Source organism: Phallusia mammillata, chromosome 1 (assembly GCF_965637545.1).
Source record: "Phallusia mammillata chromosome 1, kaPhaMamm4.hap1.1, whole genome shotgun sequence".
Classification (NCBI taxonomy): domain Eukaryota; kingdom Metazoa; phylum Chordata; class Ascidiacea; order Phlebobranchia; family Ascidiidae; genus Phallusia; species Phallusia mammillata.
This window is the reverse complement of record NC_137252.1, coordinates 22,762,539-22,788,977: the sequence shown is the minus strand read 5'-3', so window position 1 is coordinate 22,788,977 and position 26,439 is coordinate 22,762,539. Positions and strand designations below refer to the sequence as shown.

Below are 26,439 nucleotides of genomic sequence, written 5' to 3'. Positions count from 1 at the left end.
AAACACTATGACGCAAAGTTGGTAATTCATTGACGACACAAAAACAATTACTGTCGATGAGGTTGTAATGTTTGCTGCAGATATTCGCACCAACAAAAAGTTTACCAAACGTCGGTTACGTTTAATGTTCGAACAGTCAGCTAAGCTTTCACTAAAATTTATTGCTATAAATCTCCTTTGGTCGTTGAAATAAAACAAGCCGATACAAATCCAGTATCGTTGTTAAAAACAGTGACTGAAAAAGGTGGCTTATCTCGTTACTGGCAATGCACCGAAGTTTCGGCCTGAACCCGAACTTTTTTAAAATATCGGCTGAATTAAGTGCAAACCAATCAATGCCAAAACTTTCAACATTGCCACTTTAAACACCATAAATTACCTAATTGTTGTATGTGTGAAACAGTCATGTTTATTAATATGTGTTTTGTTCCGCTTACATATTGTAAAAGTTGATTTGGAGTGTTGTGTTATAAATTGTTAACCAGTATCTACAAGAAAGGTTCAGTTCATAACGTCCACCAGTAAGGGGGTGCCATCTGTGTAAAGCTAAAATAAATGAATATTTTTTTCAAATACTGCACCATGTATTACACGCGAATTAAGCATAAAAAACTTCGTGCAGTGCGAGAAATTAGATTCGGACAACCGTATGTACGTAAACAATCAAATAAGCAGTACAGTTAGTCATTTCATGTGGAGTATGGAGATATTCTGATAGCAATTTTTTTCCAGAAAATATGCGACAAAGTAGTAGGCCTACAAGGCTACAAGTGCTTGATAACTGTTTAATTACGAAACACATTCGCAGAATGTCACAAAAAAATTAAGCATGTGCCAAGAAAGTCTTAAAAATACTGTGCCTAATACTGCATTTGGAGCGAGTGTGTAATAAATTGGTAAGTAAACTTGCAAAAATAGAACAAAAAGCAATTGAAAGAGAAGCGATAGCACGGTTTACAGTATTTGGCGATGCATCGTAAAATTATCACACATACATTGACTTACAACTATTTTTGCAAAATTATACAATCGACGTATGTCACTAAAGTCATTGATAAGTTTACCATTTGTGTCTCTCAACAAAACTTTTTTTACAAAATGCTTTATTTATTGCCAGTGACAAAAGTTTCGCGGCACTGAAACAGAATGTAATAAGTGCTTGTATGAAGTTTAAACAGGATTTCTGTTAAACTATCGTAGATTCTTGTTTTGATTTAGTAACAGAACTGTAAATAGAACCGTCCTTGCTTGTGTACTGATGAGGTTGCGTTCCGTCACTAGGTGTCGGGCTGGGGTCACCATCACTAGACAATATATGTTGTTTGGCTATAACTGGCGTAATAGTACAGGTGAGGATATCCAATATCAGAGCAAAATACATCACAACGTATCTAAAGTAAGTGTACTGCTAGAAATACTAACCCTTACCTGCTTGGTGTTGGAGATTCCTCATAAAAATGATTGATAGTTGACGTCAGAACGGGAGTGTTGTAACCTTTTTCTGCCGCTTTCTAAAGACATAAAAATTCTGGTAAATTTACAATTATTAAATGATAATTTTTAGTTTTTATATTTCATCATCGAATAATACAACAGGATATATGCCTATTTAGTATTTATTATAGTTAAAAATGTCACCGAATGTTTTAAACATATTTTGCTGAAAATGTGAAACAAGAAAACGAAAACTCTTGGTAGATTTAAGCTTTACCTTCATATAAGCCTTTTCACACTTCGGATACAACAGACATGCGATAATCAAGACGATAAGTAGAAACACCAACACAGCAAGTATTATAATGATGATTAGCAATACTGCAAAAAAAAGTTTTTTTTTACATTAAAAGTAATTACATTTGTTACAAGCTTGTTGTCGGTGGTCGATCCACCCACAAGGAGGATTTTTTTCTTTCAGATTGCTTATTCATAATTTTTGTTGTAATCGGTTTCTCTGGCAATTGAAAATCCAAGTGTAACTCTAGGTCCACTAATAATCTATAGCGTTTTAAGTAATCTAGCGACCTTGATATTTCTTGGGATTTTTTTTACAGAGCTATACGTCAGGGACAACTCACTTTGTTGGCTGATAAGGGCAGTCGACGTTGGCGATGTTGTCGTGGTAGTTGTTGTCTCACGTCTTATTGGTCCCAGAGTTAATATCTTGGCAGTTCTTGTGTAAGTTCGAGGCTCAGGTGTACACTGCGTTAGATTGAAGTATAGGCTATTGCAATAAAACTTGCGTTACTGCTTGGATTTTCTTTTAAGTACTGTTTTATGCTCTATGGTAGCATAATAATCCTAAAAAATGGATAAATGGATATGGTGGATATAAGTCACTAGTTTTTCAACAGTTTTAGGTTTTTTTTATATCACAGCAAAAAGAAGCGCTGTATTTAAAATAAATGCTTAGCAGCAAATAAAACAGTAATTATATTTACTAAAAGTAAGTTACAATCAGCGTTTCAGTAACCTAGTTGTACCTGGTTAGGACTGTTTCCCACACAGCCGTCACAAGTTCCAATGGTGCAGTGAACGTAGAACTCCGGTTCATCAGGGTAAAGGTAGAAATTGGGAAAGCTCACTGTGACGACTTTTGACAAACCGTTATTATCGATGTTTATGATATTCATCCATGGTATGAACGAACACCTTAATAAAGCATCAAAAATTCAGGACATAATGCACGTGCAAGACAAAAATGGCCCAACGGTTTAACGTGCCTTGTTTAAATTTAACCAGAGCCTACAAAGATGCGTAATTCTACAGCTTTTTACGACCTATAGTCATTGAAACGATCGATCGTTGTGGATCCACAAAAGTTATTGCTAAAAAAGGCTTTAGCATTTTAAAGCGATTATTGTAAAGTGTAAAACATAGTTAAAATTAGAGATGTACCGAATCGGCTAATTTTCGGTTCAGCCGAAACCGAATATTTGGAAGTTTTGCCGAATAAATTTGGCTGAATCAAACGAATCATTTATGACGTCACGAGAAGTCGTACGCTATGGGTCGGGCTTGAAAACATAAAGTTTTTCTCCGAGGCAAACAGTTCAGAATACTTGTGTTTTGTCATAAATTTAGTTCTGTGGGTTTAATATTGCCTCAGGCACATGTGCCAGCCTGCCAATAAATTACTGATTTAATGTATGGTATGCGAAAAACAATAATGCATTAAAAATCACAATACTTGACGCGATTTTAATTATGGCGTATCTTGAAAGATTGTGCGGTACCTTATAACGACGGAGAGACACGTTTTACGCTTTAAATTTGTGTCCCTATAAGATTCGGTTTCGGCCGAATCGCAAAAAAAGATTCGGTTTCGGCCGAATCGCAACAAATTATTCGGCCGAAACCGAATCTTTGTAAAAATGGCTGATTCGGGCGAATAAATTCGGCATACTGAATATTCGGTACATCTCTAGTTAAAATAAACAACAACCTACCCTGGAAATTCAACAATGGTAAAGTTGTACAGCAACAATGTATGGTCAATTGTTTTTGTCGCCCAACACGTTTCCACCAGCAAATTTACACCGGCAAAACTTGCATTAAACATTTCAACCCGCAAGTATATGTATGTGTCGATTGTAATTGGTGGAATCGGATCCAAAACTTGAGTGTAATTGCTTGGCTAAAAAAGTATAACTGGCCATTTATATGACAATGTTTTAACTTAACAGTAGCCTATAAAAGTTTAATACAAAAGTATGGAACCATTAAATCAGGGGTGGGGAACCTGCGGCCCGCTTGCCTTTTTAATGTGGCCCCCGTCAAAAATTTGTTAAAATACAGTATGCAACATAGCATAAAAAATAAAATGTTCATGTACAAATGACTTCGACATTACTGGTAATCTCCCCATTCCACATTATGACGCCAAACTTGTAAAAAATGCCACACTTTCAACCACTTGCATCATTTGCCATGTGGCGTTATTTTCAAATTGGTTTTAGAGCTATTAGCGTGGATCCTTATATTGTTATTTAAAATAAATTCGTGGAAAAAAAAGACAGATATAATGGAGCTAGGGTGTTCAAGAAAGTTTGACAAACTCTTATGTTTAGTCGAAATAAGTGATAAACCCGTTTGCCTTGTTTGTTGCAAACTTGTGACAGCAAAGAAAAAATCAAATCTGGAGCGATGAAATGTAAAACCACTTGTGTCTAGGGCAGTGGTTCTCAACCTTTTTTGCTATGCGACCCCCTTCAGAGATTTTCTAACACAACGCGACCCCTTTATACACGCACACAAGAAGTTTAACTACCAGAATGTGTTGATTGTGTTGATCACACATTTGCGATCTAACGTGGCTCCGATAGTTCGGCATTTTGCTGTACTCAAGAAAACCCTTAAAATTGTGTTTGTGGCTCATTTTCACTAACCATTTCACTATTTCGTGTTTTTTATGTTAAGAAAAGCCAAAAACTGCAATTATAGAAGTATAGGCTACAATCGCAAATATTGTTGCGCCCGTTAGGTCAAACAATCGTGTGAGTTACTATGCTAAACAGAAGTCACAGGGAAAGTTTTTATGCTACTGATAAAATCATTCCGAGTTGAGTTGCGTCTTCGCGACCCCCTCAAAAGTGCTCGGCGACCCCTTTGGGGGTCGCGACCCCCAGGTTGAGAAACACTGGTCTAGGGTATTTTTAAACGGAATTTAAAAAAAATTGGCCCGCCTGAAAATGTTGTGCAATTCATGCAGCCCGCGGTACTAAGTAGGTTCCCCACCCCTGCATTAAATGATACAGACACTAGCCTATTGGCCAATGCAGCTTATCAGCTGCATGGTTTTAATCTTGTAAGTGCAATATCTGCAGCTTACACATAGTGCAAAAAAGTGTGAGTCTTGCAAATCACATTTGTCACTAAACCCATAAAAGGGCTTGTTTAAAAATACGGTTATGTATATGCCTACTGTTTACGTTGTAATATTTTTTTACTATTAAACATTAATATATATTTTTTACCACAGTTGAGAATGCTAAGTTTGTGGAGAATTTTCGGGAAAAAAATCAAAACAAAAAAAGCTCTATAAGATTGACTAATAAAACAAACCGCATAAAATTCCATTTTTCCGTTAATCTCGTAATCGCATGGGCCACTCGAAACGATTACCCCAGTAACTGCGCATTGGCCGTCAACATAATGGGTTGTGCTGATAAGCAGAAAGATACCTGAAGAACACAGAAACCTTTTTTGTCACCGGTGTAAATTATATTTTTAATTTTAACATGAAACCGCAAATGAAAGATATAATAAACGTCCATAGAAAGTCTGAGTTAAAACAAATTATAAGGAATCGTTTCTTGGAGTTTTTGTTATTTTAAACTTACAGCAGAAAAACAAGAAACTTTTTCATTTAGTGCTGCTTTAAATAAAATTAAAAAACCACAAAAATCACTAAAGATACAAAAAAACGATACCTTTTAAAATGCTTTGAAGTAGTTTCATGGCGAAACGGTAATTTAATGCAGTCCCTAATTCAGTAAACGCTCTTTGTAAAATAATTACCTAAAAACAATATCACAATGTAAACACAGCAAGGTTTTACTCAGCAGCTTATATTTAGTTGGCTTGTTGGTTACTACTATTAAACATCGTGTTAACTAGCACCAAGGTGGCCTACTCAAATTGACATTTTTCACTATTCTTGGTACAAATCGCACTACTGACATTTCGAACAACCAAACTTGAAAAACTAACCTACAACTTTGGTAGCATATGGTCCTATTACATGAAACTCGACGTTTTTTTTACTCGATTTGTACAACTATACTACGATTTCTATAATTGTACAACAAGTAGAAACTTAGAACTGTTAATAGTTTACCGTTTATATGCCACTGTGTCACTGAGGAAAAAAATACATAAATCTAATCTAAAGCTTTTGAGCTTGTAAACTTCAAGGTGCAAAACGAAACATGAACATTCTGAGACCAGATATTAAACGACTGGCACAACTTTACCTTGTTATTCGCGCACACCAGTCTTTGCACACCAAATCCCTCGCATACTCAGTAGATCCCACCTCTGAACGTTCACAAAGAAATCGTTCCTTATAATCATGCCCCAAATGTGATGTCACAATACCACTCCCTGGTCACGGTAACTTCACGTCAAAATGTTACGTTAGAGCAGCCGCCAAATCCAGTGAAACACGCCATAGGAATGGGTGGGGTTTAACAGTTGAACGATTTTTTAACGCTGACATTTTGGTCGGCCTTATTCAGTGTCAAAATCAGTAACATTTATTTGAGCAATGTTTTGTGTTTTAACGGAACTATATAATGGGGTTTGATTTCGGCGAGTTTCATTTTAAACAACTTGTTTGTTTCTCAAGTTTTGCCTATGCTTAATTTGGTCGCTGTGCAAAGTTTTTTTAGAACGACGATATGAAAGCAAAAATGTCCACTGATAGTAACTAAAGCCATCAACATGCCAAATCCCTGCCTCGAATATACGCTTCATTCGATTCAATTAGAACGTTCCTTCAACTTCCAAGGTTTCATAGTGCTGTGTCCTTTTGCGAGCTAGCAAATTTGCTTCCACTTGTTCACGTATGTCAAACTAAACTAAATGATATATTTTATATGATCGCAAATGCCAACAGCGTGTATAAGCGATACGATTATCGTCAAATATTACCCATACGTTGGTATTTTTGGAAATTTTGACGTTTTCTGTTTTACGCACGTACTTGCTGTTTACGGTCGGGTAGTTCACAAAAACACCATGATTTCCAGACCGTGGCAGTTCTTACTTCACCTCACATTACACGGCTCCAATAACATTTCAACTTGGCGCATATCTTTTGGATTCATCAATCATGATAAACTTAGTTTTCTGTGACTTTTTGAAACGTACATACACGGTCACTTCTTTGGTTTGAAGAATATTTTACTGACTAAATCTAAAAATTACTTATATACATGACGCTCCACAGATTTTCCCTGTCAATATTTGAAGTACAGTTCTGTCAAGAAGCAAAGACAATTTCAACATCTGAACAGCACAATAATTTGTAATAGCTTTTGTGGATTGAACCATCATTTCCCATCGTGATGAGTATTGAGTAAATATAGACTTGGAAACCCACGCATGAGCGCTAAATCGAGCTGTTAGCAACAGACTACCAATCAGCTCCATAAAGTTAACCTGCATTTGTACAAAAACGTATCTCCCCTTATTGTTTATTAAGATTTGTCTAGTTTCTTTTATTGTCAGGTGGTAAACTCGAAACTCTCACTATTTAGCTATTTAGCACATCTAGCGGCGAACTTTATTCGGAAGGATGGTCACTAAGGCCGCAAAAGAAGCGGTTCGGTTAAACTGGTCAATACGTCTTGTATTTGGCAGGAAGTTGGCCGTATTGGTCTATGGCGCATGAACCAGTAACAGACATAAAAAGAAAATAAGACTATAAAACCAGCCATACGAAGAAGTTCAGAATCTCACATAGTAACAATGAAAAAAAATATCAACTATCTTTTAAGGTATCTTTTAAGCGATGTCAATTAAATGAAGCACAAACATTAATACTATTCAATCGTTTTTCACTGCATGTAGCCTACATTGTGCATTTCCAAGCCTTTTTTATATTTTCGTCTCCCGTAAGACGACATTTGTAAAACAAAACTGAAAAACCGAAAATTGTAAACATGTAAATCAAAAACAAACTTTTAAGCTAGTTTAATATTTGAAAAACTAAAGGTTAATGGTAGGTATTAAGGCCTTTTTGTTAAGTAATAGAGAAATTAAACTTTCTGGGTTTTTTCTAAGCGGAGCAAGTAATCTACCATTTTCGAGGTGCGGTTGCTAAACATTTTACTTTTTATAATAGTGGGTCTAGTATGCACCTATTCAAAGTGGTGAAAGCAACGTAAGTTTACATTTCTTTTCAGTCGCACAGGGAAACAACCAAGGCCTGCAAATGCCAAATTTTTTGATTTGTGTAAAAATTACGTATAAAGCATCAAGTATGTTGTTAGTGTGCTAAAATGAATCTTATAAATTTTTGCTAAACAAACATTGGCACAAAACGTAACTTATATGATAATATCATCTCACATTTTTTTTAGATGAGCCTTTTCACACTTCGAACAGACATGCAATAATCAAGACAATAAGAAGAAACACCAACACAGCAAGTATTATAATGATGATCAGTAGTACGGAAAAAATAAGATTTTTTCACATCAAAAGTGTAATTGCATTTGTTACAAGCTTTTTGTCGTTTGTAGTCGAGTCAAATCACGAAGTTTACAAGGCACTTCTTCAAACGAATTATACATTAAAGTATAATGGTTCGACGTTAACAACGTAGAAGTGGACAAAAACAAGAAATATGTGCAGGTAATCTGTAAGGAATAAATGGGTTAAACACAAAACTTATACAACCAAATCAAAGCGTAAATCCATTTCTTTGCTAGTGATAAATCCAAGTGTAACCTGGACTCTATAAGTCCACTTAAAAATTTACAGCGTGAATTTTTTTTAGCAATTTAGCCACCTTGATATGTGTTAGGATATTTCAGTTCCTTGCTGTGTCATGTCAGAGACAATTTACTTTGTTGACTGATAGAGGAAGATGTCAGAGACAACTCACTTTGTTGACTGATAGAGGAAGATGTCGTTGGCGATGTTGTCGTGGTAGTTGTTGTCTCACGTCTTATTGGTCCCAAAGTTAAAATCTTGGCAGTTCTTGTGTATGTTCGAGGCTCAGGTGTACACTGCGTTAGCATAAAGTGTATTGCAATAAAACTTAATGGCTTCTAAATTTTTAAATATTGTTTTATATTCCCAGGGGGACACTACAATTATGAACACTAGTTGATATCAGACATGGACAACTAGATAATTCTAGTTTTCTAATTCAGCAAATTAGAGCAAAATGGCGGTAATTCTAATTCTAATCTATAATTTACAAATAAAGAGTAAACTTTAATTCTTATTCTAATCAAATTTACATTTTCCCCTAAAACGCTAACTTGTCCAACAACATTTTTAGCATTGGATACAGCATTTGTTTCATGTCCAAAGCGCAAAAAGTCACGTAACCAACGAGACCAAACCTCATCACTGAAATATGTTTTTCAGTAATACTTGGCACTGTGACTAACAGTACGATTCACTACCTCATCGGCAATTGCGAAAGGCCACAGTACGATTGCAATTGCCCGCCATGTCAAAAAAGTTGACCCTCACGAAAAATTTCAGATTAGAATAATGGACAATTTTCCAAATAATGCTGCTCGAGAACTACTTGATATAACGGCAACATTATCTCTGATATGTAAAATGTACAAAACTTGAATTGGATGGTCCGATTCTAGTTCTATTTTAATTTCTAGTTTTTGAGAAAATGGTAATTCTAATCTTATTTGAAAACCCGAAAAAAATCTAGTTGTCCACAAGTCTGGTGTATATAAGGCATTAGTTAAGTTAAATTTTAAATCAGTCTTGTGGAATTGTGTATAACAGCAAATATAATTGTAATATACCTCGTTAGGACTGTTTCCCACACAGCCGTCGCAAGTTCCAATGGTACAGTGAACGTAAAACTCGGGTTCCTCAGGGTAAAGATAGAAGTTGGGAAAGCTCACTGTGACGACTTTTGACAAACCGTTATTATCGATGTTTATGACGTTTCTCCATGGTATGAACGAACAACTAAGGAATGCACCAGAAAGTCAGGAAATAATGTAAGACAAAAATGGCCCAACGGTTTAACGTGCCTTCTTTAAATTGTTTTTAATATAATCTTACAAAGAGGTGTATTTTCCCAGCTTTTTACAATATAGCTATAGAAACGGTCCACAAAAGTTATTGGAAAAATAAGCTGTTAGCGATTTTAAGCGATTACTGTAAGATATACGTAGTTAAAATAAACAACAACCTACCCTGGAAATTCAACAATAGTAAAGTTGTACAGCAACAATGTATGGTCAATTGTTTTTGTCGCCCAACACGTTTCCACCAGTAAATTTACACCGGCAAAACTTGCATTAAACATTTCAACCCGCAAGTACATGTATGTGTCGATTGTAATTGGTGGAATCGGATCCAAAACTTGAGTGTAATTGCTTGGCTAAAAAAGTAGTATTGGTAATATATATACGAGTTTTTAATATATTTTCTTCGTACTTTGTTGTAGTTTGCTAAAAACCTTAAAAAATAGCAGTAGCCTATAAAAGTTTAATACAAAAGCATGGAGCCATTACATGACTATAAGATACGCGAGGCACGTTTTACTTTTTTCAGTTGACCGCATGACTAAACTTGAACTATGAAGTCAAACGAAACGGTTTGAGGGATGTTACAAGTAAATCTAACAGCAATTAAAGCAATCCGCTACAATAAAATATGTTTTTCTAAAAGTTTATGCAAAAGGTTCAAAAAAGAATATCACAACGAAAAACGCAGTAAGATTAACTAATAATACGCCTATTAGAAACAAACCGCGTAAAATTCCATTTTTCCGTTGATCTCGTAATCGCATGGTCCACTCGAAACGATTACCCCGGTAACTGCACATTGGCCGGCAACATAATGGGTTGTGCTGATAAGCAGAAAGATACCTGAAGAACATAGATTACCATCGTTTCTGTCATAGGTGTTAACTAAATTTAATGTTATAAGTTATAACATAAAACCGCAAATAATAAGCAACTATGGAAAAAAAGTTGGAAGAAAGCAGTTTTATTTTCTATTGCTATAAGTACAATTATTATTAAATGAAACACAAAAATTACTCGTTGCAAAAAACAATACCCTTTAATAAAATGCTTTGAAGTAGTTTCATGGCGAAACGGTGTTTTAATGCATTCCCCAATTCAGTAAAATGCTCTTTGTTAAAATATTACCTAAAAACAATATCGTTATGCACACACATTTTTTAACAGCAGCTTATCTTTGCGGTTGTACCATACCCTACCACCATACCCTAGTTAAAACAGTATAGAGTTTTAAATTTGTCTAGTAGGCTAGCCTAACTACTGTGCCCCCAACTTTGTCGCGCCTTTCAAATGGTCTCATTACATAAAACTCGACAGGATCACTTATACTTTACTTATACAACTAAGTTTATGTTATAATAAGATTACTATACATATGTACAACAGCTGTAAACTTAGAACTTTATCTGTATTTTGCTTTTATGCCATTGCGTTATTGGGGAAAAATATGCAGAAAACTAAAGTTTTTAAGCTTGAACCTGGGGCACAAAACAAAACTTTTATCTTCTGAGTTCTGACAAAAGATATTAAACGACTGGCTCAATTTTACCTTGTTATTTGCGCCCACCAGTCTGTTCACACAAAACACTCGCATTACAATGTAGATCCCATCTCTAAACGTCCACAAAGAAATGGTTCCTTGATCATGTCCCAAATGTAATTTCACTATACCACTCCTTGGTCACTGTTAACTTCACGTCAAATGTTACGTCATGACAGCCGACAAAATCAGTGATATAGAAATGGGTGGGGCTCAACACTTCAACGCATTTTAACACTGACATTTTGGTCGGTTTTTATTCAGTGTCAAAAGCAGTAACATTGGTTTTTTGTTGGAATGAACTAACTCGTTTGATTAACGCTAACTTCCAAGGTTTTGTAGCGGTGTGTCACACCACTTTACGAACTGGCATTTTTTACTGAGCGCCAAATCAGAGCATCATGCCACCAATCAGCTCCAACAACCTACCTGTATTGGTAGAAAATGTATCTCTCCTTATTGTTTATGAAGGTTTTCCTAGTTTTCTTTTGTTGTCACCTGGTAAACTTGAAACCGTCACACAATGTTTGTTCGGAATAGCTATTTAGCTATTTAGCACCCCTGGCGGCAAACTTCATTCGGAAGATTGATCATTAGGGTCGCAAAAGAAACGGCTCGGTTAAACAGGTTGTTATTTTTTGTGCTTGGCACTAATTTGGCTCAATTAGTCCAGGGCGCCTGGATACAGACACATAAAAAACTGATTGGAATTCGTCTTTGGATGCATGTTGTGTTTGAAAGCCGTGAAAAAACAAAAAAATGCTTTGTGCGATTTTAAGAACTGAAAGCGCTTGATCTTTGAATATAAGTATTCTTGTTATTTCGACATGCAAAAAGTAGTTTGTTGCCAAAGCAAACAAGGAGCTCTAAACAACCATACGAAGTACTTAAGCAGCTCAAACAATAACATTCAAAAACAATATCAACTACATTTTAAAGGTTTTTTTATTTACTAAAATAACCTAACAACAAAAAAGCAAATGTTCGGTACGAAGGTGATTTCTGTTCAATTACACTGCACTGTATGTAGCCATTATGTTGTTCCAAGCCCTTCTTTTCAAAATATGGTCTCCTGTAAGACGACATTGCACAATTACAACCTTAAAAATTAAAAACCTATAAATCAACAACAAAACTTTAATATATCGCTCTTTAAGCTAGTTTGGTGTTGAGAATGCAAACGAAAATGTTGGTTGCCAAGGCATTTTGTTACTTTGGGGAAGTTTATTGTTCTGCTGTGCTTCAGGTGATAAATACATTTTAATTTCCTGATATTTTACAGTAGGGCAGATTGCTGTTTTATTCTACCATTTTATAGATCTCGTTGCTAAACATTTCTTACCCAATAGTGGGTTTGGTATGTACCTATTAAAAGGTATGAAAGCAACGTAAGTTTACATTTCTTTTCAGAATCACATGGGTACGGTGAAGGGCGAAGAAATTTGAGTGTAAAATTTACATATTTTTGTATTTCGCACGAACTGCAAATACCAAGTTCTTCTTAATTGCGTAAGGCCGAATAAATCATTAAGTTTGTTGCCAGTGTGCTTAAATTAATCTAATGCATGTCTACCAAACAAAGAAAAAACGTTTAAGAATATCGCCACGAAAAAGTTGATGACAAACGCGTTGATGTACGAAAATGTAAAAAAATTAAAATATTCTGTTAATTGGGTGATGTTGCTTGTATATCCGGTGTAGGTTATTAAGTTGCCAGATTTAAACTATAGCAGAGTCCAGCTTGACTATAATAAATGAGTCAACGCATTGGTGCGTTTCGAGTAAGATTTAAGTTCAGGTTTATTCGGAAACCAAAAAAATGGTCGTAACACAGTTGCTTTCCGATCAATTCTGGATTTACCCAAACTTTAATGGCCAGACATCTGCTTTGCCGTCCCATCGCATTCATGCAAAACGTTAATACGAAGTGTGTTGAATATTAACTGAGAACGTCACGAGTTTTGTAATTTACGTGCGAAAATGTTTACCTATTTTGCCAGTGCGTATTTGAGTTGTTAAAGTATATTGATCTGGTCATGCCTTTCATGCATTATGTTTTAAGTTATACAATTTGAGTATTATGTTTAACGCTACAAGATACAGACAATTGCAAACCACGAAACTCAGCTAAAATGGATGTTCCTAGTAGTGATGCACCGAACCCGACTAAAAAAGTTCGGGCCGAAACCGAATATTCGGCCATGAGGCCGAATAGTTTCGGCCGAATCAAGCCGAACCTAAAATCTCTGTTTCAATGGATGTTTTCAACTGAACCTTGTGTTGTTGATGCGAGTGAAGTGAATTATGACAAATCAAAATAGCTTTCACAATGCGTGAGCTTTTCTAAACATCAAATATTTTGCAGAGAACGTGGCTCGTATTTTATCGATACAACAAATAGATAATTTATCATGTTTCGTATGGAAAAAAATGAAATTTAAGGCCTTAATTCCATGCAATAAAAAAGTTCGGTTTCGGCCGAATTTTCAAAAAAGTTCGGGCCGAAACCGAAACATTGGAAAACAACGGATTCGGCCGAAATGTTTCGGCCAACCGAAACTTCGGTGCATCACTATTTCCTAGCAGTGTAGCCAAACATTTGGCCGTTTGCGGGAGTTGCGATGGTTTTCGCTCCAAAAACTTGGACGTGGAGCTTTACACAGGCACCGCAATATGTCAATATTCACTTTCAGTTTGTGACTGGGCGTTCCTGTCAATCACAACTTTCCCGTCTGGTCTATGGAAACCGCAAGACCAACACCTTTGTCACAGCATGAAAAATACTCGTGCACAACCTATTGTATTGTTGCGTCACAATCAATGGCAAAGAATTAGAACGCACGTATTATTTTGAGTTGTTTAGTTTTGTATCCATGACTTCTGCTGCGCCCGACTACGAGTGTGGCTTTTTTGTCGTCGCAACCAGGTTTTGACTAGACCTCAGTGACTGTTAAATACTCAGAGGGGGTCTGCGAAGATCAAATACGAGTGAGAGCCGGCAAGCCATGTATAAGATTGCGATCGACGACTAAACCAACTCAGCTGATGTTACTAGGAATTGAAAAACTTAGCCGTATCAAACAGTCGTGGGACTTGTTTAATTTAAAACGTTTGAACCGCTGCCTTCTTTGTGACCGTCAAGCGAGTTTGGCTATGTTGATGTATTGCTGGTAGTGATTTTGTCACACACTTTGCACAGTCAGTTTTCTTCATTGCAAAGATTTGCTGCAAATATAACGCAACACGGCGTATCGTGCGACTGGTTTACCAAAGCATTAAATTGTTTAGCTCAGTTGACGAAAATGGTTTCAAAGCGAGATTTGTAAAAACATCAGGCAAATAATATACTTTCAATTGGAAGTTAACTTGCACCCATTAATACAGATGTGCATGTTTACTTCACCAAAGTCCGCACTTCGCACCGTGACGGCATTGCGGTCAGAGTTACACCCTTTCCTGCTTAACTACAGCATGCTTGACTGGTGACATTTATAAATCATGCAAACAGAAAGTGCCAAGGTAGCCAAGCCCAGTATCAGGTTTGCACAAATCCTTGTTACAGAGCTACAAACAACTTACATTGTTATATGTATGCCATGGTTTAGTTAGGGATGTAGCCTATACTTGAAGTTTAGTACAGATGGATTTGCGTGTGTCATTTCATTGCCTTCTTTGTTTGCTGAGTTGAGGGAACATGAATTTGTACGAGATAGCAGCATCCAGTTCGTTGACTTGTTGTAAACATGAAAAGTGGGACGACCTGCAGTAAGAAGCTGTTTTGTGCGTTTTTTCACCAACTTTTAAGGGACCAAAGCTTGTCAGTGTCCGTAACCTACAATTCTTGCATAAGTGTCAGATTCGACTAAAATGGTATCAGTTTCACACCCATATTTAACTTGGAGTTGGCATCAACTTTTGAAGTAACCAATTCACAAAAATTTGACTTTAAAGAACTTGCAGTTGTTATCAGACTATCGCGGCGACATTTTCAATTGTTTTTTTTCCAATAAGAGTTTTTGACGTCTATCCACTTTAAATGGTAGACTCATTTTTGCTGCAAAATCGATTTCCGATATATCGGTGTGCGCTCAGTTCCTTCGAACGTGATTCAATTTTCAATTTGCTAACTACGCAGACGCACCAGTTTAAGGTTGCCACTTAATCAATTGTGCTTGTTTTAGGTTTATTTAGAAAATGTAAGTATTTGCCATTGCAACTTACCAAACTGCTGCAACCACGCACATAATAGAGATTTAATTGTGTGAGTAATGACCTATGACAATGTCGTTTTGTAAAGGATTTTGTTTTTTCAGCTTTTTACACGTTTTTGAAACGTATCTTGTTATTACTTTTAACATTATCATGTTAAATGAACCGACCAACTTTTTGTGTGCTCTTGATTTGTCTTTGGTCCATATTCTTTTGCGTTATGCCTGAATCGTATTGCAAGGTGAACTGCAATAAACAATGTGTAAGTGCATTTTTGTACCAAACTAATTAGCTAAAATGAAAACAAAACTGTTTTTCAAAACAAGACTGCTGAACCGCTTCCTGATGGTCAAAATCTGAACGAATCTCCAACTTGTTTAAAACAGACACTGGGTTAACAGCAGTTGTCTTATATTCTCAACAATTATGTTCTCCCACGGCCCCCTTAGTTTCAGGAAGACGATTTCGCAAATGATTTTTTCATAAGATGTACTAACAAGTACCACGCAATTACTCGAGTGTTTTCAATGTAAACACCTGCCACCATTTGTTGAAATGCACAGGGCACCCAGAACGACCGCACCTAGACGTGTAATTGCATTACTGGAGTGTCGTAAATACGTGACACCAGTCGGTTGCCATGACGAGCGCTGGGCATGTCACTTAGCAACGGACCGGTCGATGGTGTTCGCATATGCCGCATTCTGCGAGTTTGCTGTTAAAAATTCATGAGGTTGTGGCAGTGATTATAAAGGCATGAGCAAAACAGTCTGCTGACGCCACTTACTCACCTAGGTTGGGCGATTTTGTCGAATGATAAAAAGCAGCTAGCTGACTATTAAGGGTCTTTTTCAGCTATTTTCTCTGAAAATATCTCTTGTTGTAGCTTCTACATTTTTTGGTGTGTACATACGCTTCGAGTTAGAACATTTTGCGACTAAAATTAGACTGTTTTGTGACGTAAAATATCATTGTGCTTCTTGTTGTAGACTTTTTCGTTAAAATGTGAGTGAGAAGAACAAATAGCCAAACAACAGATGCTTAAATGGCATAATAACAGTACCATTGATGCCATAGAAAATCCTTGACAATTGTGTTGTTACATCAAAAGTCGTTTGATCTCATAGTTTATTGCGTCAGCAGCTCATACTCTACTTGTCGGCAAACAGTTTGATTCTGGTCTGTCTTTTGACACCATTTTCTATTTCGCTGTTGTTTTACGCTGGCCGAAGAGGTCTTTTAACCTGATAGCCCTTGAAAGGTTTACTTTGGTCGAAATTTTAAAAGACAATAGCAGTTGAAATTTGAAGAGCACCCGCTGTCCGTTGCGATGACCAACTAGTTAAAGATAGATAGCAACTTTTCAATATTTGTTCTGATGAAGTTTGCCCTGAAAGTATTTGAGACTAGATGTGGTTTATATGTGATTGGTTTAACCAGGCGTAACTGAATCGCTTAGTACATAAAGTGCTGAGCAAAGAAATTCCTTACTTCCAGGCTAAACGCATTCGATTCACGTTGTCAGAAGTTTTTTGATCCATGCCGCTGTTTTATGTTTGTAGACGATTTAAATCAGGCTGTATCCTGCTACGCACTTTCCCCAGACAAAGCAAAATCATGTTCACGAAATCCCAGGAGACGTCGAACCGCGTGTTTAAGATAAACCGCCCCCTAAATAAACTGCTTGAATACAAGCCTCAAACAAGCGTAGCCAGGAAACCCAACCCTTGAAATTTAAAAAATAAAATTTAAAGTGCGATAATTAAACGGCTAGCGTGGGGTACTTTACAGATGGGCACGGGTATGCTTTAAGGCCCTTGTCATAAATGGCCCTGTTTGCACAAACTTTTGACAAACACTTGTAGATACTCTTCCCGGGGGCCCTGTTTTGACAGCATCTCCCTACAAAAGTGAAAGTTACGACCCTTGACGACGGCCCGACAACAAACAGTGATGAAATCACATTTCGTTGTGGTTTTTCTGGAGTGCTTGATCGTGTAATGAAGTAATGCCAGGTTTATTCGTTGGCATAGGACCAGACAAAAGTTGTTGGATAATTCGGCGTTTACACCAGACAAGGGGCTTGAGAACAACGTTGAGTCGTAGATCTCGGCGTTAAGTTGAGAACGGGTTTAGAGTGAAACCAAGTTGGCGTATGTTAAAGTGTTGTACCTAACCTAAACCACAACAGTTCTAATCGTAAGCAACGTTTAAAAAGCTTAAATTGTAAGCATAGCCAGCCACTACAGAGATTCAAGTGATATACAGAATTGTACACACGCTTGAGCAGTGTTCTAACGCTTGGCGTACGCGTGACAGGGGGTGATTTAATTTTTAAGGGAAGTATTTAAGGTTTTGCCCAAAACTTCACCTTTTGTCTATTTTGTTTGTCTTTGTCATTGACGGCATGTTTTTATACCACGTTGTTAGAGTTTTTTTATACTGCTTAAGCTAAAGGAAGTTAACTTTGCTTAACAAGTAGAGCATCAATTTTAGGCGAGGAAACAAAGCGCTAGGCAGCATTTTTAACATTGTGTAGAATTTTGGCGATTGCATCTGGGGTCTTACACACAACGGGACCTTTTAGAATTAGCAACTATAAAGGTTTAGACTTTTTGAATCAAATTCACCTCGATTGTTTGTTTTCTTTCCGGTACCACATTATGAACATACTTTTCTTTTTAAAGCAGAAATCATTGAATCTTCAGTTTATTAGCTTAACTGACAATCTGCTTCCACATTCATCATTACTATGGGTTGCTCAAACACCAAGCAAGTTCAAACCAAAGACATGACCAAGACCGACAAGGCTGACGCAGGAAGCACAGGAGAGGCCGACACCAACGGTGACGTCACTGCAGTAGAAGTCAACGAATCTGGGGATGAAACGAGCCCACCTAAGGAAATGGAACAAACAAAAGAGCAGGCACCAGAAGCTGACGGACAAGCGGATTCGGGTGCAGATACTGAATAGCAACTTTTTAGATTTTAAATTTCAACACAGTGATATGACAAAGCGTCTTTATGACGTTGTTTTGCACTGTTCAGCTCGACCATTTCTTTGTTTTTCTTAATGCAGTCTGGCATTGGCATTTGCCATCAGGCTTTCGTTGTATATTACCTATTTACTATTCACGACAAATTATATTATTTTGCTTCTTTTGTCTCATTCTTAACAAGCATTCGACCAAAAATATTTAACTTACAATTTGCTGCAGGTCATAATTTGCAGATTGACCTGCTGAATACACAATGTTCACTGTGCATTTAAGACAATTAAAAACTACACATAATAGTGTTAAAATGTTTCATATTAATAATTACCGATGGGAAAAGCCTAGTTAAAAAAAATTATTCGATATTTTGTTGTTGCTGGATTATAATAAAAAATACTGCAGGCAAATATAAGTTATCATTCAGAAATATTCGATTTTATTGTTGCAAAGTAAAGTCTTATTTTCGCGTGGGGCAGCGTACTTAACAATGCAAAGCATAGATGCCATCAACGATAGTTTGTTGGACCAATAAATTTTATTATGTTTGCATAAAAAAAACAGCTCAAAATTGTATTCCTATCGCAAACATATTTTAACAACCTCGCAAAAATATTTTGGTATTATAAGGCGCATGGTATGACGTGCGTCAGCAGCCCGCCGTCGATGCTTCATGACTAGCAAGAGCAGGCAAAAACTCAGTTTACTTCAAGGCGTGTCCTGTCCTGCAGTCTAGACGAAAACCTGACATGCCTGCTTTGGTAGCGTTGACAAGCCCTTCGAGAGAACTCGACTTTTTTACAACTTTGAAGTAAAACTTTTGCCTATCTTGGTATATATGTACGGTTTCGTTTTTAAACGGTTGGAGATTTAAATTTCGGACATTTTCCCTCAACCGGTAATTACAGATCATACAGGAATTCGATTAGAAGTCTTGACATTATAACTAAGAATTTAGTCGAGACAGTTAAGTCCTCATGCGAGCGATTCGTTCCATATAAATAAATTTCCTAACAAAAACAACTGGTTATATTAACCAACAGAACAATTCGTCGGCTTGGCGTATAAACCTGAAGGCGACGCAGACAAATTACACAATCAATACAGTGGTAATGTGGTCGCAATGAGTCACTGTGCAAGAAAAGTTGCTTGACCATGTTAGGTAACAAGGTATTGAGCAAACTCCATTATGCATGAGAGGGATTTCCTCCAGAATACAACAGACTACTTCTATGCCATCACGGCAATAAGATTAGTCTTGGAGTTTGCGAGACGGCTCTCTTCATTGTATGCACAGCCTTTAATTGTGTGGTACGATGATGTCATTTTAAATGTTACAACTTTTGGGTTGCGGAAACCTCGTTTGGACAGTGCAGTTTACTATTTTGAATATTTTCCATATCCCTGTAGCATACCAGAATCAGAGAGTCGTGATAAACAATGTAACACAACTCTCAATGACGTCAACCACTTACACTAAATCAGTCTGAAACAAACTATCAATTGACATTACAAATGTGCATTCCAGTACTAAGCCACGGTCCCACGTAAGAAGTTTATGAAATCCACATGTCTGTCACGACCAAGTGTAAACCCAGCAATTTGGGACCCAAGAAAATGGTTTAACCTTATGAAATTTTAGGAAAATACCGTTTTGTGATTGGAAACAAATTTTTCTGTCTGGATTTAGGCTAGTGGTTCTGTTACAGCTTAATTGGAAAAAATAAATTAAGCCCCACACTTGCTGCATGCAACCAACATGTTGCCGCCAATTTGTGTAAAAAAACCATAATACATATTTGGTTATTGGTTATCTGTACTTATAAACTTGAAATGTTTGGAAAAAATCTATTTTCGATCTGAATTTAGGTTGATTTAGTGTTGTACCAAATCATAGTTTAACCGGTAAGTTAATGTGTAGAATCAGAGGTGTTTTGTGGTAAGACGGATCGCGCTTGAATTTATAGGACTGAGTCTCTCCTACTAAATGGGATAAAATAGATGAGGCCTGTTAGAAGACAATAACTAGACGATACGATAAAAAGGGCAAAATGTCCGGTCTTAAAAGGTTATCTGGCCCTATTACGGATTTCGGTGTTTATCTTTAGAACACCTTTTGCAAGCCATTTTTTTATTAGGTCACAGGCTGGTTGCTACACTCTTTGATTAGTTACATCATCTCACTGGGCTGTAATCAGCAAACTTTGATAAAAATGCAACCAATTGCACTTTATTTCACCTTATATAGCATACAATATCACCACTACATTTTAAACGCTGTATTAAAATACTCAGCTAAAATAAAAAAAAGTTTTTTAAGGCAAAAGTGCCGTATGCTTTATAAATAGGTTTAAAATATTCGTTTTGAAAAAAGCAAAACAATCCAAATCATTGAAAGAAGCTCTGTAATGGCAATAAACGAAAAAATTAGGTGTACTATACTTAAAAGTGTCAATTATTTTGAAATCACTGAAATAAATTTACAATAATAAACATTGAAGCCGATAGTTAAGCGCCATTAAGCAGTTTGCGCACATTTGAAATCCAGGCTTTATATTGCGCATGTAGGTGTTTGTACCATGTAAATTCTATATACGAAAGGTTACATTTTGTTGGCATTGGCATTGCATGTCATAACGTGAAACATGGTATTGCATGAAAGCAAAACAGTAAAGCAACAGGAGGTAAAAGCAAACTTTTCACATACTTGTTGCAAATCGACATGTTAGATTGCACAAAACGTATTGCTTTGAACGCTAAGTATGACATAACCAACAACAATGCTTGCGCGAAAGGGCGATGACATCACCACAAGGGAGATTTGCTACATTTCCATTCTACCAAAAGCTTCACAATGCTATCACATACAAACAGTTAATATAGTTATGTGCATAGGACAAAATAATTATTTTCTGTTGTTAAGCAGTACGAGAGAACAATTGCAAATTATACAACTCACAAGGCGTAACGGTACAATTGCAAACAAAGAAAAACCCAACGTTAAATCAGTGTTTAACTTTCTCTATACTACATAACTAACTACGATATTGTATCACCGCTATAGATTTACATTAGTAAATGAAACGTAGTAACGTAACTGATATACTTTTCCCCAGAATATCATTTTAATATTACATTCATATGGGACTTTGACTTTGGTTGTTTTTTAAACGATAACATACAAAGACTAAAATAGGTAGTTTAGTTGTTTTACATTGTAAATAATTCCAAATTCGGTCAAAATATCGTGTCACATATATTGCAAACATACAGTAACAACAGGTAAATTCGGCAAAACTCTGGCACAATCAAGGACTGAGCAAAGTAGTGTTTGATCCGTCGTTTAACAATCAAGCGTGTTAATTTTTAATCAGTTTTTAAGTGTTTAATTTTCTTGAAAACTTTTCAAAACAAACTGTTTTAATTATTTTTTTAATGTATACGTTTCAAAAAAGGTAAGTTCAATCAGATCTCGGTAGAAAGCAAAAAACTAATGTTAGGTAACTAGGTTTTGAATGTTCTATTAATACTAATGTCTGATTAAATCTATTAAAGTTCGATTTTTGCTCTAAAATTTGTATTCCAACGTAGCAGTTCCTAAACCGAATATTTGGCCTCTTTCTTGGAACCGCGCCAAAACATATAAGCAGCTGTGCCGAGAAATGGTCCGATGACGTAGACGATAGTGAAGTTAAAGGCACTGGTGACGTCATTGAGGCAGTTCCTTTGAAGGACGTATGCAAGGAAAGGATTGGCGAAAGAGCCAGTGATATCCATAACTAAAAAATAGTTTTTGTTGTCTGGTTGTTATTTGCTTTATGTGCATTTCTTCTATTTTCAGACAACAAATTTGGGTATGGTCATTACGAATTTGCGAATGTGATATCTGCTTCCAACGGGCATGGCTAGTGATACGTAACAAAAAAGCAGCGTTGTATTTCGCGGGTAAGCTAAAGATCTATCCATAGCTTCGTCCTACAAAAGAAATTAAGATGAGAAGATGCATAAAATACTTACAAAGATATGTGCCCAGGACAACCGCAATACTTTTCAACGAGTTTTTGAAGAGTTTTCGTCGTAGTGACTCTTTACCGACCTCTTGTGATGGGATTCGAGTTTCAACAAAGGCAAAGAAGAAGAGATAGAAGAAAGTGACTGATGCCTCAATCAGAATTCCCTGCACAATATTACACCGTCAGGAACAGAATTGCGCCTCTTGATACTAAACTATTAAACAAATTTATAAACAAAGTCAAATGACTATTGCCATCAAAGCGTTCTGGTTCAACCTATTTTAAAGCAGAATTATTTTATTGAAGAGAGCTGCACGTACTGCAGAAAACGGTGTAAGGAAAGTTGTCAAACTTTGAGAACAACTTACCATAAACAGACTTGTGTTCAAACAATCCAAACACTGGTCAAGTACTGGAAGTTGCGTCATATGGTGTGACGTCATAAATCCGTCCCAAAAGAACTTCAGCCACTGTGTCCCAGCCACGAGTCCCACACCCTAGAGGTAAATTATTGCCACTGATACACAAGAACCGAATAAAACATATAGGTTGTTAGGGTCGAAAATATACCGGGCTAGAGCAATGTCGCGGCCCAACAGGCGTGTTTTTGCACCCGCAGTGTTGTAAAATTTACCCCAAACTCCCATAGACGTTCTTAAATGTCTGTGGAAAACTATATGCGCATAGTCCTGAATGGTTTTTCCGACCCGATATTCGGTATCGGACAGTCCCGTGCCTCCCCGAAGTATGAACACGAGCAAAAGTTCAAAGTCCAAGCAATGACGCAAGAATTAACAAACTTCCCGCACTTCATTAATTCTATAATGTCGCCAACCTTTTAAAGTCAAAGCAATTTGTAATTGATATGACAGAATCTTAGTGTTTTTGGTAATCCATTTTTGCTTCATTTACTACACGACGTTTGCTGACCACCCTTTTAACCAAGAAAACTAAGAGCTTAAACATAAAGCAAAGCACATACCAAGCCCAGAATTGTTGAAAATCCATGTTGTACATAAGTTGATACAGGTAGCCTGAATCTGGTTAGCAAACTGGGAGATGACTTTTTGATCGAGCCTTGATTCACGAGATTTGCACTGCCTGTAAAAAAACATTGAAAAAATGAACATTGAAAAAAAAAACATGCTTCCGTTGAAATTGGAATTTTAACTGTTAAAAACACAATTGTGACATTGGCTTGCAATAAAAGTAAGCGTTTCTGAACTGAGCAAAAATACAAATGCTTATCTTTGTTTTTGATTCAGTAGACATATATAGTAGTAAGCATTTTTAGCAGAAATTCAGTGGCTCAAATAAGGAATATACTTTTGAAATGTTAGTGAAAATCGCTTTTCCAAATGTTTGTTATGTGGCCTAAAGAGTCGCCTGGCCAAACGCTGTAACAAACTTACTTTGGCTAATTTTGTGCCAGTGATCTTCCAGTGGTTGGCATGGTGACGGGGCGTAGGAAGAGAAAACAAAAAAGAAAAAAATGCACAGGAAAAACGTGAAGATGAAAAACGTCATCCGGAAATCTCCCCACAGAGTGAGAGCTTTCTCAAAAGTGCAAACCACCAAGATAAATGCTGACAATGCTGTGTTGACGAAATCGCTGAGGTAGTCTTGTATTGAGTTCGCGACGCCTGCATAAAGCAAATGTTTAGGGCTTTACCAGGTCACTGGGTCGTATATTGTTAAACTTGGACCTCAAACGGTAAACAAAACATATTGGGATGACTTGACTAACCTAAATCCCGCATGTCGCAAAAGCTGTCAAAGAATGTGAGGTTTGGATCTTATAGCAAACGTTACTTTTGGAGCATATTTTAAATCGTTGACATCTTTACCTGGTCGAGATTTTACAAATTTCCTGAAGACTGCCCTGATTCCTTCAGCGGTTGCCATGCCAACAGCGCATGCACAGGTCGTCATCTGCAGTAACTCCACAATTTCACCCATTTTGTGGAAATAACAGAAATCAATGCACGTTGCAGCTAGCCTACTTTGCACAGCAAGTTGAAAACAATACAAAAATAAAATAAAGGACGTTCCATCAAAGGTACAATATTCTAACTAAAAACCAACACGTCTGCACACTAGGAAAATCGGCTCATGGAGATTGCATTTACTGAGTTCATTGATTTTGTACCTTTCGACTCTGTTTAAATGCTGAACACAAAGCGGATAAGGTACGTCGGTCAGTTGAGGTCATTGTTAAGCGTTCGTGCCATAAAAACGCACTAGGAGGCAGAAATACGCTTTTAAAAACTCGATCCTTCAATGGGTCCTTGTTTATTTAAAGCAGTAAATATTACAAACCAACCAACAGCGCAGCTATTCGAAAATTACAACAAAATCCTTTGAAATTTGTAGTTAATATCGCTTTTTATATATTTGACTCTCTTGCTCTGCTGCAATTTCCACAGGAAGCAATATAACTGGTGTCTGTACAAACTCATAAGCATTTAAATTGCGACAATAAAAATGTATAGTCTGGAAGCTGTTGTATCTACAAACCAATCAATATTTTGCACAGTACAGTACACTTTTTATGAAAATCCCTCACACGTTTTTCGCGTAACAAAAATGCATCATAACTTCCTGCTTAAGTTACCGTCAATATATTGTCAACAACACCAATGAGTTGATAGCTTCCGTGTCGTCAGGCACGTAGCATTGTAACTATCTGTTGTGACGTAAAATACTTCAGTGCTGGCATGACGCAACTTAACATTACAAGTGCTTATGTGGCTGCTGAGTATCTCTTTTAGAAAAAAGAAGCCCTTCCCAAACGCATGAAGCTACACGTCTTTGATTGGTCCTTTTATGAATTAGAGAAACTGGTCTGCAAGTTTTTTGTTTACCAAAATTTCTACGTCTGTCTTGCCATACAAGTCACGTAGTTACGTTTTAAGGGGAAGAAAAACGGAGGGCAGTAAGTAACGTTTTAAATGAACAGTATCTCAACTGGCATATGTTTCAAAGAAATGTGATCTATTCCGTTGGTCGGAAGTAGTACGTGTATTAGTTTCCATTGACAGCAGGCCGCGATCGGTGGCAGCGATTTTTCGGTATCAACACTGCACTGATTGACGCAGTTGCAAACACAAAAATAGACCTCCTCGACAATTAACTTACAACGAGTAGTGAGATTCGGACGGTTCGCACCCGTTTTATAGAACCGTCTCACGAAATTTTATGAGATCAGCGAGCATTACTGGTTACTGTCAATGGACTTTCTGCAACAGAGCCGGCTGAAAAATATGACTTTTGTAATTGAACCAGCTGACAAAAAATTTGAATCCCACCACTCCCTACAACAATGACACATTTTGTAATACCTGCTCACTAACGAGTTTTGTGCAGCAAACCGTGACGGAATTTACTAATTGAAAACTTTTCTAAACTAATTAAGTAAAATATTGATTTTGGTGAATATATGCTAACTTTGCAAGTACTGCAGGCAAGGGTACTTTTCTAGGCTCTCTACAAGGCATACAGTTAGAAAAACACGAAAATACTTTGGAATTTTTAGCTGCAAAACAAACTTACTAACGTTTCTAGATAAACTAAGAAAAAATCGATTATTTAAATCGTGATATTTCGAAACCAATGCACCAACACACTGAATTCGACACAAAGTGGTACTTTGGTTCGGCCCAAATGTTTAAAAGGTTAAGATCTAGGGTAGTCCTACTATTAGGGGTTTAAGGCTTGTTTGGTTGGCATACAGACAATTAGATTAAGATAATCCCTGTTTTTGTTTAACATTGTTAATTGACTGATGTCACAACGCAACAAAACCGTTTCATTTGCCACTTGTCAACTTATGGCTGTTCTTTCCAGAACATTTCAAAACACTGAACAAACAAACCTTTCGGACGACAAAAAACAGCTAATAAACAAACCTGTCCTGCTTGGGTCTTCAATGAAAACGACAAAGT

At 36.7% G+C, this 26,439-nt stretch overlaps 1 protein-coding gene across 1 annotated transcript; it reads right to left on the bottom strand.

The window, feature by feature from the left end:
• Positions 1-20,696: 20,696 nt before the first annotated feature.
• Positions 20,697-26,413, bottom strand: LOC145206143 (uncharacterized). The gene is made up of 6 exons (XM_080078503.1): positions 24,343-26,413; positions 23,908-24,138; positions 23,478-23,596; positions 22,864-22,992; positions 22,500-22,659; positions 20,697-22,261 (listed from the first exon to the last, which is right to left on the bottom strand). The coding sequence occupies exons 1-6, from the start codon at positions 24,452-24,454 to the stop codon at positions 22,080-22,082; spliced, it is 933 nt and encodes a 310-aa protein (XP_079934629.1). The 5' UTR covers positions 24,455-26,413; the 3' UTR covers positions 20,697-22,079.
• Between the last annotated feature and the right edge of the window lie 26 nt (positions 26,414-26,439).

Bases quoted from the DNA above. Each gene is read 5' to 3' on its own strand.
- LOC145206143 (XM_080078503.1), bottom strand. From the start codon at position 24,454: ATGGGTGAAATTGTGGAGTTACTGCAGATGACGACCTGTGCATGCGCT. The intron at 23,597-23,907 runs GTAAGTTTGTTA...GTTTTTTTACAG, and splicing joins CTGGCACAAAATTAGCCAAA to GCAGTGCAAATCTCGTGAAT. The intron at 22,262-22,499 runs GTAAGTATTTTA...ACTATTTTTTAG, and splicing joins TGTCCTGGGCACATATCTTT to TTATGGATATCACTGGCTCT.